This window comes from Coregonus clupeaformis, unplaced genomic scaffold (assembly GCF_020615455.1).
Source record: "Coregonus clupeaformis isolate EN_2021a unplaced genomic scaffold, ASM2061545v1 scaf1475, whole genome shotgun sequence".
In the NCBI taxonomy this organism is placed as follows: Eukaryota; Metazoa; Chordata; class Actinopteri; order Salmoniformes; family Salmonidae; genus Coregonus; species Coregonus clupeaformis.
The window spans coordinates 79,359-90,783 of NW_025534929.1; the positions used below are offsets into that span (position 1 = coordinate 79,359).

The window sequence follows — 11,425 nt, forward strand, 5'->3', positions numbered from 1 at the left end:
TATCAACACTGGGGGTTTAGTACAGCTGTACTTGTTATATTATATCAACACTGGGGGTTTAGTGCAGCTGTACTTGTTATATTATATCAACACTGGGGGTTTAGTGCAGCTGTACTTGTTATATTATATCAACACTGGGGGTTTAGTGCAGCTGTACTTGTTATATTATATCAACACTGGGGGTTTAGTGCAGCTGTACTTGTTATCTTATATCAACACTGGGGTTTAGTGCAGCTGTACTTGCTATATTATATCAACACTGGGGGTTTAGTGCAGCTGTACTTGTTATATTATATCAACACTGGGGGTTTAGTGCAGCTGTACTTGTTATATTATATCAACACTGGGGGTTTAGTGCAGCTGTACTTGTTATATTATATCAACACTGGGGGTTTAGTGCAGCTGTACTTGTTATATTATATCAACTCTGGGGGTTTAGTGCAGCTGTACTTGTTATATTATATCAACACTGGGGGTTTGGTACAACTAGTAGTACCATAGAGTTGTCCTACAGTATGTACAATGGATTAGTAGTACTAGTAGTACCATAGAGTTGTCCTACAGTATGTACCATGGATTAGTAGTACTAGTAGTACCATAGAGTTGTCCTACAGTATGTACCATGGATTAGTAGTACTAGTAGTACCATAGAGTTGTCATACAGTATGTACCATGGATGAGTATTACTAGTAGTACCATAGAGTTGTCCTACAGTATGTACCATGGATTAGTAGTACTAGCAGTACCATAGAGTTGTCCTACAGTATGTACCATGGATAAGTAGTACTAGTGGTACAATAGAGTTGTCCTACAGTATGTACCATGGATTAGTAGTACTAGTAGTACCATAGAGTTGTCCTACAGTATGTACCATGGATAAGTAGTACTAGTGGTACCATAGAGTTGTCCTACAGTATGTACCATGGATTAGTAGTACTAGTAGTACCATAGAATTGTCCTACAGTATGTACCATGGATTAGTAGTACTAGTAGTACCATAGAGTTGTCCTACAGTATGTACCATGGATTAGTATTACTAGTAGTACCATAGAGTTGTCCTACAGTATGTACCATGGATTAGTAGTACTAGTAGTACCATAGAGTTGTCCTACAGTATGTACCATTGATTAGTAGTACTAGTAGTACCATAGAGTTGTCCTACAGTATGTACCATGGATTAGTAGTACTAGTAGTACCATAGAGTTGTCCTACAGTATGTACCATTGATTAGTAGTACTAGTAGTACAGAGAGTTGTCCTACAGTATGTACCATGGATTAGCAGTACTAGTAGTACATAGAGTTGTCCTACAGTATGTACCATGGATTAGTAGTACCATGGAGTTTGTCCTACAGTATGTACCATTGATTAGTAGTACTAGTAGTATCATAGAGTTGTCCTACAGTATGTACCATGGATTAGTAGTACCATAGAGTTGTCCTACAGTATGTACCATGGATTAGTAGTACTAGTAGTACCATAGAGTTGTCCTACAGTATGTACCATGGATTAGTAGTACTAGTAGTACCATAGAGTTATCCTACAGTATGTACCATGGATTAGTAGTACTAGTAGTACCATAGAGTTGTCCTACAGTATGTACCATGGATTAGTAGTACCATTGAGTTGTCCTACAGTATGTACCATGGATTAGTATTACTAGTAGTACCATATAATTGTCCTACAGTATGTACCATGGATTAGTAGTACTAGTAGTACCATAGAGTTATCCTACAGTATGTACCATGGATTAGTAGTACTAGTAGTACCATAGAGTTGTCCTACATTTTACATTTACATTTTAGTCATTTAGCAGACGCTCTTATCCAGAGCGACTTACAGTTAGTGAATACATCTTTTTTATACTGGCCCCGCGTGCTGGAATCAAACCCCACAACCGCGTGCTCGTTGCAAAACGCCATGCTCTATCAACTGAGCTACATCCCCTGCCGGCCATTCCTCCCCTCTACCCTGGACGACTGGGCCAACCAGTCGCCGCCCATGAGTCTACAGTATGTACCATGGATTAGTATTACTAGTAGTACCATAGAGTTGTCCTACAGTATGTACCATGGATTAGTAGTACTAGTAGTACCATAGAGTTGTACTGTGCCTTTCCAAATCGTGTCCAATCAATTGAATTTACCACAGGTGGACTCCAATCAAGTTGTAGAAACATCTCCATGATGATTAATGGAAACAGCATGCACATGAGCTCAATTTGGAGTCTCATAGCAAAGGGTCTGAATAAGGTATATCTATTTTATAGTCCATTTCAGAATAAGGCTGAGATGTAACAAAATGTTGAAAAAGTCAAGGGGTCTGAATACCTTCTGAATGCACTCAGCCATCCTCAGGTCTCTACCACTCAGCCATCCTCAGGTCTCTACCACTCAGCCATCCTCAGGTCTCTACCACTCAGCCATCCTCAGGTCTCTACCACTCAGCCATCCTCAGGTCTCTACCACTCAGCCATCCTCAGGTCTCTACCACTCAGCCATCTTCAGGTCTCTCTACCACTCAGCCATCCCCAGGTCTCTACTACTCAGCCATCCTCAGGTCTCTACCACTAAGCCATCCCCAGGTCTCTACCACTCAGCCATCCCCAGGTCTCTACTACTCAGCCATCCCTCAGGTCTCTACCACTCAGCCATCCTCAGGTCTCTACCACTCAGAAATTTTCAGGCTCTCTACCACTCCAGCCATCCTCAGGTCTATACCACTCAGCCATCCTCAGGTCTCTACCATTCAGCCATCCCCAGGTCTCTACTACTCAGCCATCCTCAGGTCTCTACCACTCAGCCATCCCTCAGGTCTCTACCACTCAGCCATCCTCAGGTCTCTACCACTCAGCCATCTTCAGGTCTCTACCACTCAGCCATCCCCAGGTCTCTACTACTCAGCCATCCTCAGGTCTCTACCACTCAGCCATCCCCAGGTCTCTACCACCTCAGCCATCCCAAGGTCTCTACTACTCAGCCATCCCCAGGTCTCTACTACTCAGCCATCCTCAGGTCTCTACCACTCAGCCATCCTCAGGTCTCTACCACTCCCAGCCATTTTCAGGTCTCTCACCACTCAGCCATCCTCAGGTCTCTACCACTCAGCCATCCTCAGGTCTCTACCACTCAGCCATCTTCAGGTCTCTACCACTCAGCCATCCCCAGGTCTTTACTACTCAGCCATCCTCAGGTCTCTACCACTCAGCCATCCCCAGGTCTCTACCACTCCAGCCATCCCCCAGGTCTCTACTACTCAGCCATCCTCAGGTCTCTACTACTCAGCCATCCTCAGGTCTTTACCACTCAGCCATTTTCAGGTCTCTACCACTCAGCCATCCCTCAGGTCTCTACCACTCAGCCATCCTCAGGTCTCTACCACTCAGCCATCTTCAGGTCTCTACCACTCAGCCATCCCCAGGTCTCTACTACTCAGCCATCCTCAGGTCTCTACCACTCAGCCATCATCAGGTCTCTACCACTCAGCCACATCCTCAGGTCTCTACCACTCAGCCATCTTCAGGTCTCTACCACTCAGCCATCCCCAGGTCTCTACTACTCAGCCATCCTCAGGTCTCTACCACTCAGCCATCCCCAGGTCTCTACCACTCAGCCATCCCCAGATCTCTACTACTCAGCCATCCTCAGGTCTCTACTACTCAGCCATCCTCAGGTCTCTACCACTCAGCCATCCTCAGGTCTCTACCACTCAGCCATCCTCAGGTCTCTACCACTCAGCCATCCCCAGGTCTCTACCACTCAGCCATCCTCAGGTCTCCACCACTCAGCCATCCTAAGGTGTCTACCACTCAGCCATCCTCAGGTCTCTACCACTCAGCCATCCCCAGGTCTCTACCACTCAGCCATCCTCAGGTCTCTACCACTCAGCCATCCCTCAGGTCTCTACTCCTCAGCCATCCTCAGGTCTCTACCACTCAGCCATCTCTCAGGTCTCTACCACTCAGCCACACACTAGACCGACACTCTTCACATACACAAATAACATACACTAATGCACCCATTCTCACACCAAATACAGTATGTAGCCCTTGTATCTGATGCTGTCTGTTATGACATGCCATACTCCTTTTGTCCAGACAGCATCAGATACATGGTCTACACATACAAAGACAGAGGGGCGCTGTTTCGCTCGATAAGATGCTTTATCTGAGATTGATGCGTCTTTCTGTTAGTGTGCTTCTTGGTCAAATAATTATCAATAATAATATGCCATTTAGCAGACTATTTTATTTAAAGCGACTTACAGTCATGCGTGCATAATTTTTTTTACGTATGGGTGGTCCCGGGGATCGAACCCACTACCCAGGTGTTAGAAGCGCCATGCTTTACCAATTGAGCTACAGAGGACCACTGTATCAATATTTCAATATTTTATTTGGACGGGCAAGGAGTACGGTAGGGTGAGCCAGGCCTCCTAGGGGAAGGTACGGTAGGGTGAGCCAGGCCTCCTAGGGAAGTACGGTGGGTGAGCCAGGCCTCCTAGGGGAGGTACGGTAGGGTGAGCCAGGCCTCCTAGTGGAGGTACGGTAGGGTGAGCCAGGCCTCCTAGGGGAGGTACGGTAGGGTGAGCCAGGCCCCCTAGGGGAGATATGGTAGGGCGAGCCAGGCCTCCTAGGGGAGACACACATTTAGAAAGCTTTTACATCCCAAGTGACACCCTATTCCCTATATTGGGCACTACCTTTGACCAGGGCCCATAGAGTGACACTATACAGACGCTTCTAAATATGTGTGGAGAAACACCTCCTCCTGCTGGAGAACTGAGGAAGTGCACCTAAACTAGCCACTTATAACAGTATCATTACCATCTGTTTGATATCAAATGGTTCATAGCAAAGTGTTGTTGAAGTGGTTGAAGACAGGTGCAGGTGGATAGAGCTGTAGTCAGTATTATATGAGAGGATCAGAGAGGGTTTTTGTAGAGGAGAGAGGGTATAGTGAAACACTGTGCATAACTAGCAGCACAGAAATACACTGCACTGTCTTCAGCTTCTCTCAGTTTGGGAATATGTAGATACACCGTATTCCCAGTTGCAGCATCTCCACTCATATTAAATCCGCTCTTTAAAGGGAATCTTCCACCATTGGACTGGGTGTATCTCACATACCCAATGAGTTTCAGAGCAGTGTTTTGGGCTGACTGTTTGTACCACAGTATCATATCGTATGAAACATTGTGGCTTGTGGCAGCTGAGCTGAACTTTATCTTCAGGTCTTTTTAGTATTTCAGTAGGAGTCTAGTGAACTTTGTCTGTTTTGCAGACAGCCCTGTGGATGAAAAAGAGCAATATGAAATATACAGTAGCAATATATTCAGAAGTAAATATATATTTCATGAGGACTAAATACTGTCACCCATAGTAGAGTTGCTACTTGTATGAGGGAGCGTGATCATGTTGATGGTTCTGGAGAGAAGTGTCACATGGACAAGGAGAAAGGGTTTTCAGATAGTCAGAGATGTGTTGTCAGCTAGTGGGAGTGTCAAATGTATACTGCATCCCAAATGGCACCCTATTCCCTTTATAGTGCACTACTTTAGATCAGAGTCCAGTTCAGGACTGGCCATTCAACTGAGACTGCTCTTCTCTGTGTCACGGAGGTTCTCCGCACTGCTAAAGCTAACTCTCTCTCCTCTGCTCTTGTCCTTCTAGACCTGTCTGCTGCTGATACTGTGAATCATCAGATCCTCCTCTCCACCCTCTCCGAGCTGGGCATCTCCGGCGCGGCTCACTCCTGGATTGCGTCCTACCTGACCGGTCGCTCCTACCAAGTGGCGTGGCGAGAAGCTGTCTCCGGGCACCACGTGCTCTCACCACTGGTGTCCCCCAGGGCTCAGTTCTAGGCCCTCTCCCCTTTTCTCCTATACACCAAGTCACTTGGCTCCTGTCATATCCTGACATGGCCTCTCCTATCATTGCTACGCTGACGATACACAACTAATCTCTCCTTTCCCCCTTCTGATAACCAGGTGGCGGATCGCATCTCTGCATGTCGGCCGACATATCAGTATGGATGAGCGGATCACCACCTCAAGCTGAACCCTGGCAAAAGACGGAGCTGCTCTTCCTCCCGGGGAAGGACTGCCCGTTCCATGATCTCGCCATCACGGTTGACAACTCCGCAGTGTGTCCTCCTCCCAGAGTGCGAAGAGCCTTGGCGTGACCCTGGACAATACCCTGTCGTTCTCCGCAAACATCAAGGCGGTGACCCGATCCTGCAGGTTCATGTCTACAACATTCGGAGAGTACGACCCTGCCTTACACAGGAAGCGGCACAGGTCCTAATCCAGGCACTTGTCATCTCCCGTCTGGATTACTGCAACTCGCTGTTGGCTGGGCTCCCTGCCTGTGCCATTAAACCCCTACAACTCATCCAGAATGCCGCAGCCCGTCTGGTGTTCAACCTTCCCAAGTTCTCTCACGTCACCCCCTCCTCCGCAACAATTCCACTGGCTTCCAGTTGAAGCTCGCATCCTGTTACAAGACCATGGTGCTATGGAGCAGTGAGGGAACGGCACCTCCGTACCTTCAGGCTCTGATCAGTCCCTACCACCCAAACGAGGGCATTGCGTTCATCCACCTCTGGCCTGCTGGCTCCTTCCTCTGCGGAGAGCTTATAGTTCCCGCTCAGCCCAGTCAAAACTGTTCGCTGCTCCTGGCACCCCAATGGTGGAACAAGCTCCCTCACGACGCCAGGACAGCGGAGTCACTCACCACCTTCCGGAGACATTTGAAACCCCACTCTTTAAGGAACACCTGGGATAGGATAAAGTAATCCTTCTACCCCCACACCCCAACAAAAAAATAATAATTGTAAAGTGGTTATCCCACTGGCTATAGGGTGAATGCACCACTGTTCTAAGTCGCTCTGGATAAGAGCGTCTGCTAAATGACGTAAATGTGCCCTTGAGCAAGGCACTTAACCCTAATTGCTCCTGTAAGTCGCTCTGGATAAGAGCGTCTGCTAAATGACTAAAATGTAAATGTAATGTAAATGAAATAAGTCAATAGAGGCGGTGAGCTGAACTGAGCTGCCGGAGGGGAAGGAAATGACATCACTTTGACGTCAGAACTTATGTTGATATTCAAGCAGATACCTTGTTCACTTACAGGTCTCCGGTTCAATTTAAAGGTGTATTGTGGAACATACCGGTAACTACATCATTGAAAGTATTTGTCTTTTTTAGTCTTTAGATTTGATCTGTGTTATAGATTCTGCAGTAATCACACTAGAAATAGGCTGTAATTTGAAGAAATACCCAAACAGTTTCTTCTGTAGCAACAACATCAACCACATTATTTGGTATAGAGGTTTGATAACAACTTCCTCCATGTGCTCAGACATCTACAGCGGTGGATAGCAGGTCTGCTGGGTGTTGATGTACACTGCAGTTATGGAGTAACGGATCAGAAGGGGTTTTGTAGAAGACAGAAGGGTATCTACATCACTGGGTTGACTTCAGGTCAGAACAGTAACACACTGCACCGTCTTCAGGTCAGAACAGTAATATACGCACTGTCTTCCAGGTCAGAACAGTAACACACTGCACCGTCTTCAGGTCAGAACAGTAATACACTGCACTGTCTTCAGGTCAGAAGACAGTAATACACTGCACTTGTCTTCAGGTCAGAACAGTAACACACTGCACTGTCTTCAGGTCAGAACAGTAACACACTGCACTGTCTTCAGGTCAGAACAGTAATAGTACTGCACTGTCTTCAGGTCAGAACAGTAATACACTGCACTGTCTTCAGACAGAACAGTAATACACTGCACTGTCTTCTTCAGGTCAGCACAGCAATACACTGCACTGTCTTCAGGTCAGAACAGTAATACACGGCACTGTCCCCAGGTCAGAACAGTAATACACTGCACTGTCTTCAGGTCAGAACAGTAATACACTGCACTGTCTTCAGGTCAGAACAGTAATACACTACACTGTCTTCAGGTCAGAACAGTAACACACTGCACTGTCTTCTGGCATCCGACCGTAAGGCGCTACAGAGGGTAGTGCGTACGGCCCAGTACATCACTGGGGCCAAGCTTCCTGCCATCCAGGACCTCTATACCAGGCGGTGTCAGAGGAAAGCCCACAAAATGGTCAAAGACTCCAGTCACCCAAGTCAGAGACTGTTCTCTCTGCTACCGCACGGCAAGCGGTACCGGAGCGCCAAGTCTAGGACCAAAAGGCTCCTTAACAACTTCTACCCTCAAGCCATAAGACTGGTGAACAATTAATCAAATGGCCACCCAGAGTATTTACATTGACCCTTAGTAGTTTATTATCTATGCATAATCACTTTACCCCTGCTACATGTATAAATTACCTCGACTAACCTGTACTCTCCCCCTACATTGATTGGCATCAGTACCCCCTGTATATGGCCTCGTTATTGTTATTTTATTGTGTTACTTTTATTTTATTTTTTACTTTTGTTTAATTATTTTCTTAACTCTATTTCTTGAACTGCAATGTTGGTTAAGGGCCTGTAGGTAAGCATGTCACGGTAAGGTCTACACCTTTTGTATTCGGCGCATGTGACAAATACAATTTCATTTCATTTCATTTGATTGGCACAAAGTCAAAAGAGAGGGGGCTGGGGAGAGAGAGAGAGAGGAGCGAGAGAGACGGGGGGTGGGGGAGAGAGAGACAGAGAGACGGGGGTGGGGGAGAGTTTAGAGAGAGAGAGAAGAGAGATGGGGGTGGGGGGAGAGAGAGAGAGAGACGGGGTGGGGGGGGGAGAGAGAGAGAGAGAGAGACTGTGGGTGAGGGAGAGAGAGAGAGAGAGAGACGGGGGGTGGGGGGAGAGAGAGAGAGTTAGAGAGAGAGACGGGAGGGTGGGGGGAGAGAGAGAGAGACAGAGAGAGAGACGGGGGTGGGGGGAGAGAGAGAGAGAGAGAGACGCGGGTGGGTATGAGAGAGAGAGGGGGGAGAGTATTTCATGTGAATCACATCTATGCAGGGGAGGAGTAATGGAATATGACATTGTAACATTTCATAATTGATGTTAATGAGTGTTGACACTAAACTGTAATACCAGTGTACTGTACTAGGACAGATATCACCTTGCTTATGTCATAATCCATCTGTGGTTATTCATTGGCACTGAATCAAAGTCACACCTCAGATGCAGGTGTTCTGAACAGTGTGCTAATACTACTATCAGATAGGGTTTATGTAGAGGAGAGAAGGTACTCTACATCACTGTGTTGGCTGGCTGCACAGTAATAAACTGCACTGTCTTCAGGTCCTCTCAGACTCAGGAGATGAAGATAAGCCTCTTTCTCACCATCTCCACTCACATTGAAGTGCTTTTCAAGTGGTGACTCCAAGTTTATTGACTGTACATTTACATAACCAATGAGTTTCATAGCAGTGTCTCCTGCTGACTGTTGGTACCATAGTATCATTCGGTAGTTAGGAATAGTATGGCTGCAGGTGAGTTTAACGTTTCTTCCAGGTACTTCTATTAGTGCAACAGGGCTCTGATTAACCATGCTACTAAACGACTCTCCTGTGGAGAGAGAGAAAGAGGAGAGGGAGATAAGGTGAGAGAGAAGGAGCGAGAGAGAGAGAGATAGAGAGAGAGAGAGAGAGAGAGAGAGAGAGAGAGAGAGAGAGAGAGAGAGAGAGAGAGAGAGAGAGAGAGAGAGAGAGAGAGAGAGAGAGAGAGAGAGAGAGAGAGAGAGGATATTTTATTCAGTTTGATGACATTCGTAGATTTGTTAGGCTTCTCATCGTAAGTGATGTAATACCTGTCACCCAGAGTGGTAGAGCTGCCAGGTGAATCAGAACTCTGAACATGATGATGAAGGAGAAGATTATGATGATGAAGATGCTGAGGAAGACGATGATGATGAGGAAGCCTCAGTGGAGGAGTGATAAGGAGTGTCTCCTGGATGAAGCTCTGAGGTGAAAGGAGAGGGGCTGATGTTGTAGTATCCTGTTTCCTTTAGGGTGGTGGATAGTGAGAGTGTTAGAGGAGTGTCAGGAAGCCTGTACTGTAAAGCTTGCTCATAGGACCTCACTGTGAACATGACTGATTACATGATCATGACAATGAAACCATCAGACATTAGAAGAACTAGTGTTAGAGGTCCCCTACAGTACGTGATGAGACCATCTCTTTACATATTATATTCCATCCTATTGAAACTCTGGGGGTTGTTGCAGCTGTGCTTGTCGTCTGTATCACTGTGTTCACTCACAGCACAGAAGTACATGCCGCTGTCTCCTGCCTCCACCTTCTTCACTGTGAAAGATCCACTCTCAGCTGTAGTCTTAACAGTTGGATATTTGTCTTCACCGAAGGCTCCATAGTCTGGTTTGCTATAACTACTTGTGTAAACTACCTGCTTCATTCCCTCTCCTGGACGCTGTCTGTACCAGTACATCTGGTTGTAGTCAGATCCCTTAGTGTGACTGCAGTTCATCTGAGCATCACTGTCTTTCAGTCCCCAGAGTATGGTGGGTGTCTGAGTGACTTCACTCCCCTCAACAAGACCTGTAAGGATACAGTGAGAATGAAATCAATAGAGTTAGATACAGTTAGACCTGAATACAGCAAGACTCAGGTGAAGTGAACGTATGCTTGGAAACATCAATATCTATAACTATAGAAGGCCGTCATTGTAAATAAGAATGTAGTTCTTAACTTTCCTGGTTAAATAAATGAAACATTATGAAACTGTACCTGCAACACAAAGCACTAAGACAGTAACAGTGAAGAGAAATGTGAACATGTTTGATCACGTTATATGTGAGAGTGCTGGAAAGAGTCTGGTATCAATGACAGAATAAAAGAGGAGTGTCAGCATAGATGAATAGATGACAATCAGTAGACCACGGCAGGTTTCACCATATTGAACATGTCAGTGAAGTGGGAGGGACACTGATGATCTGAATACATCATGCAAATGACTGGTTCAGACTGTAGAGACGTTCACATTATTAAAGATAGAGGTCCCCCTACAGGACATGATGAGACCATCAGCTCTTTAGATATTATATTCTATCCTATAGAGCTCGCCAGCTTGTACAGTCGTGGTCAAAAGTTTTGAGAATTACAAAAATATTAATTTTAACAAAGCCTCAGTTTTTATGATGGCAATTTGCATATACTCCAGAATGTTATAAAGAGTGATCAGATGAATTGCAATTAATTGCAAAGTCCCTCTTTGCCATGAAAATGAACTTAATCCCCCAAAAACATTTCCACTGCATTTCAGCCCTGCCACAAAAGGACCAGCTGACATCATGTCAGTGATTCTCGTTAACACAGGTGAGAGTGTTGACAAGGACAAGGCTGGAGATCACTCTGTCATGCTGATTAATTTAGAATAACAGACTGGAAGCTTTAAAGGAGGGTGGTGCTTGAAATCATTGTTCTTCCTCTGTTAACCATG

General features: G+C 45.9%; 1 protein-coding gene across 1 annotated transcript; it reads right to left on the bottom strand.

Moving 5' to 3' along the window:
• Positions 1–4,433: 4,433 nt before the first annotated feature.
• LOC123487128 lies at positions 4,434–10,805 on the bottom strand. The gene is made up of 4 exons (XM_045218284.1): positions 10,714–10,805; positions 10,177–10,524; positions 9,776–9,886; positions 4,434–4,630 (listed from the first exon to the last, which is right to left on the bottom strand). The coding sequence occupies exons 1-4, from the start codon at positions 10,760–10,762 to the stop codon at positions 4,434–4,436; spliced, it is 705 nt and encodes a 234-aa protein (XP_045074219.1). The 5' UTR covers positions 10,763–10,805.
• Between the last annotated feature and the right edge of the window lie 620 nt (positions 10,806–11,425).

What these genes read in the sequence shown, in the direction of transcription:
- LOC123487128 (XM_045218284.1), bottom strand. Translation starts at nt 10,762, where the DNA reads ATGTTCACATTTCTCTTCACTGTTACTGTCTTAGTGCTTTGTGTTGCA. An exon ending in CTTAGTGCTTTGTGTTGCAG is followed by an intron (nt 10,525 to 10,713) that starts GTACAGTTTCAT and finishes GTATCCTTACAG; the next exon opens with GTCTTGTTGAGGGGAGTGAA. An exon ending in TCTACCACTCTGGGTGACAG is followed by an intron (nt 4,631 to 9,775) that starts GTATTACATCAC and finishes TGTCTCCCCTAG; the next exon opens with GAGGCCTGGCTCGCCCTACC.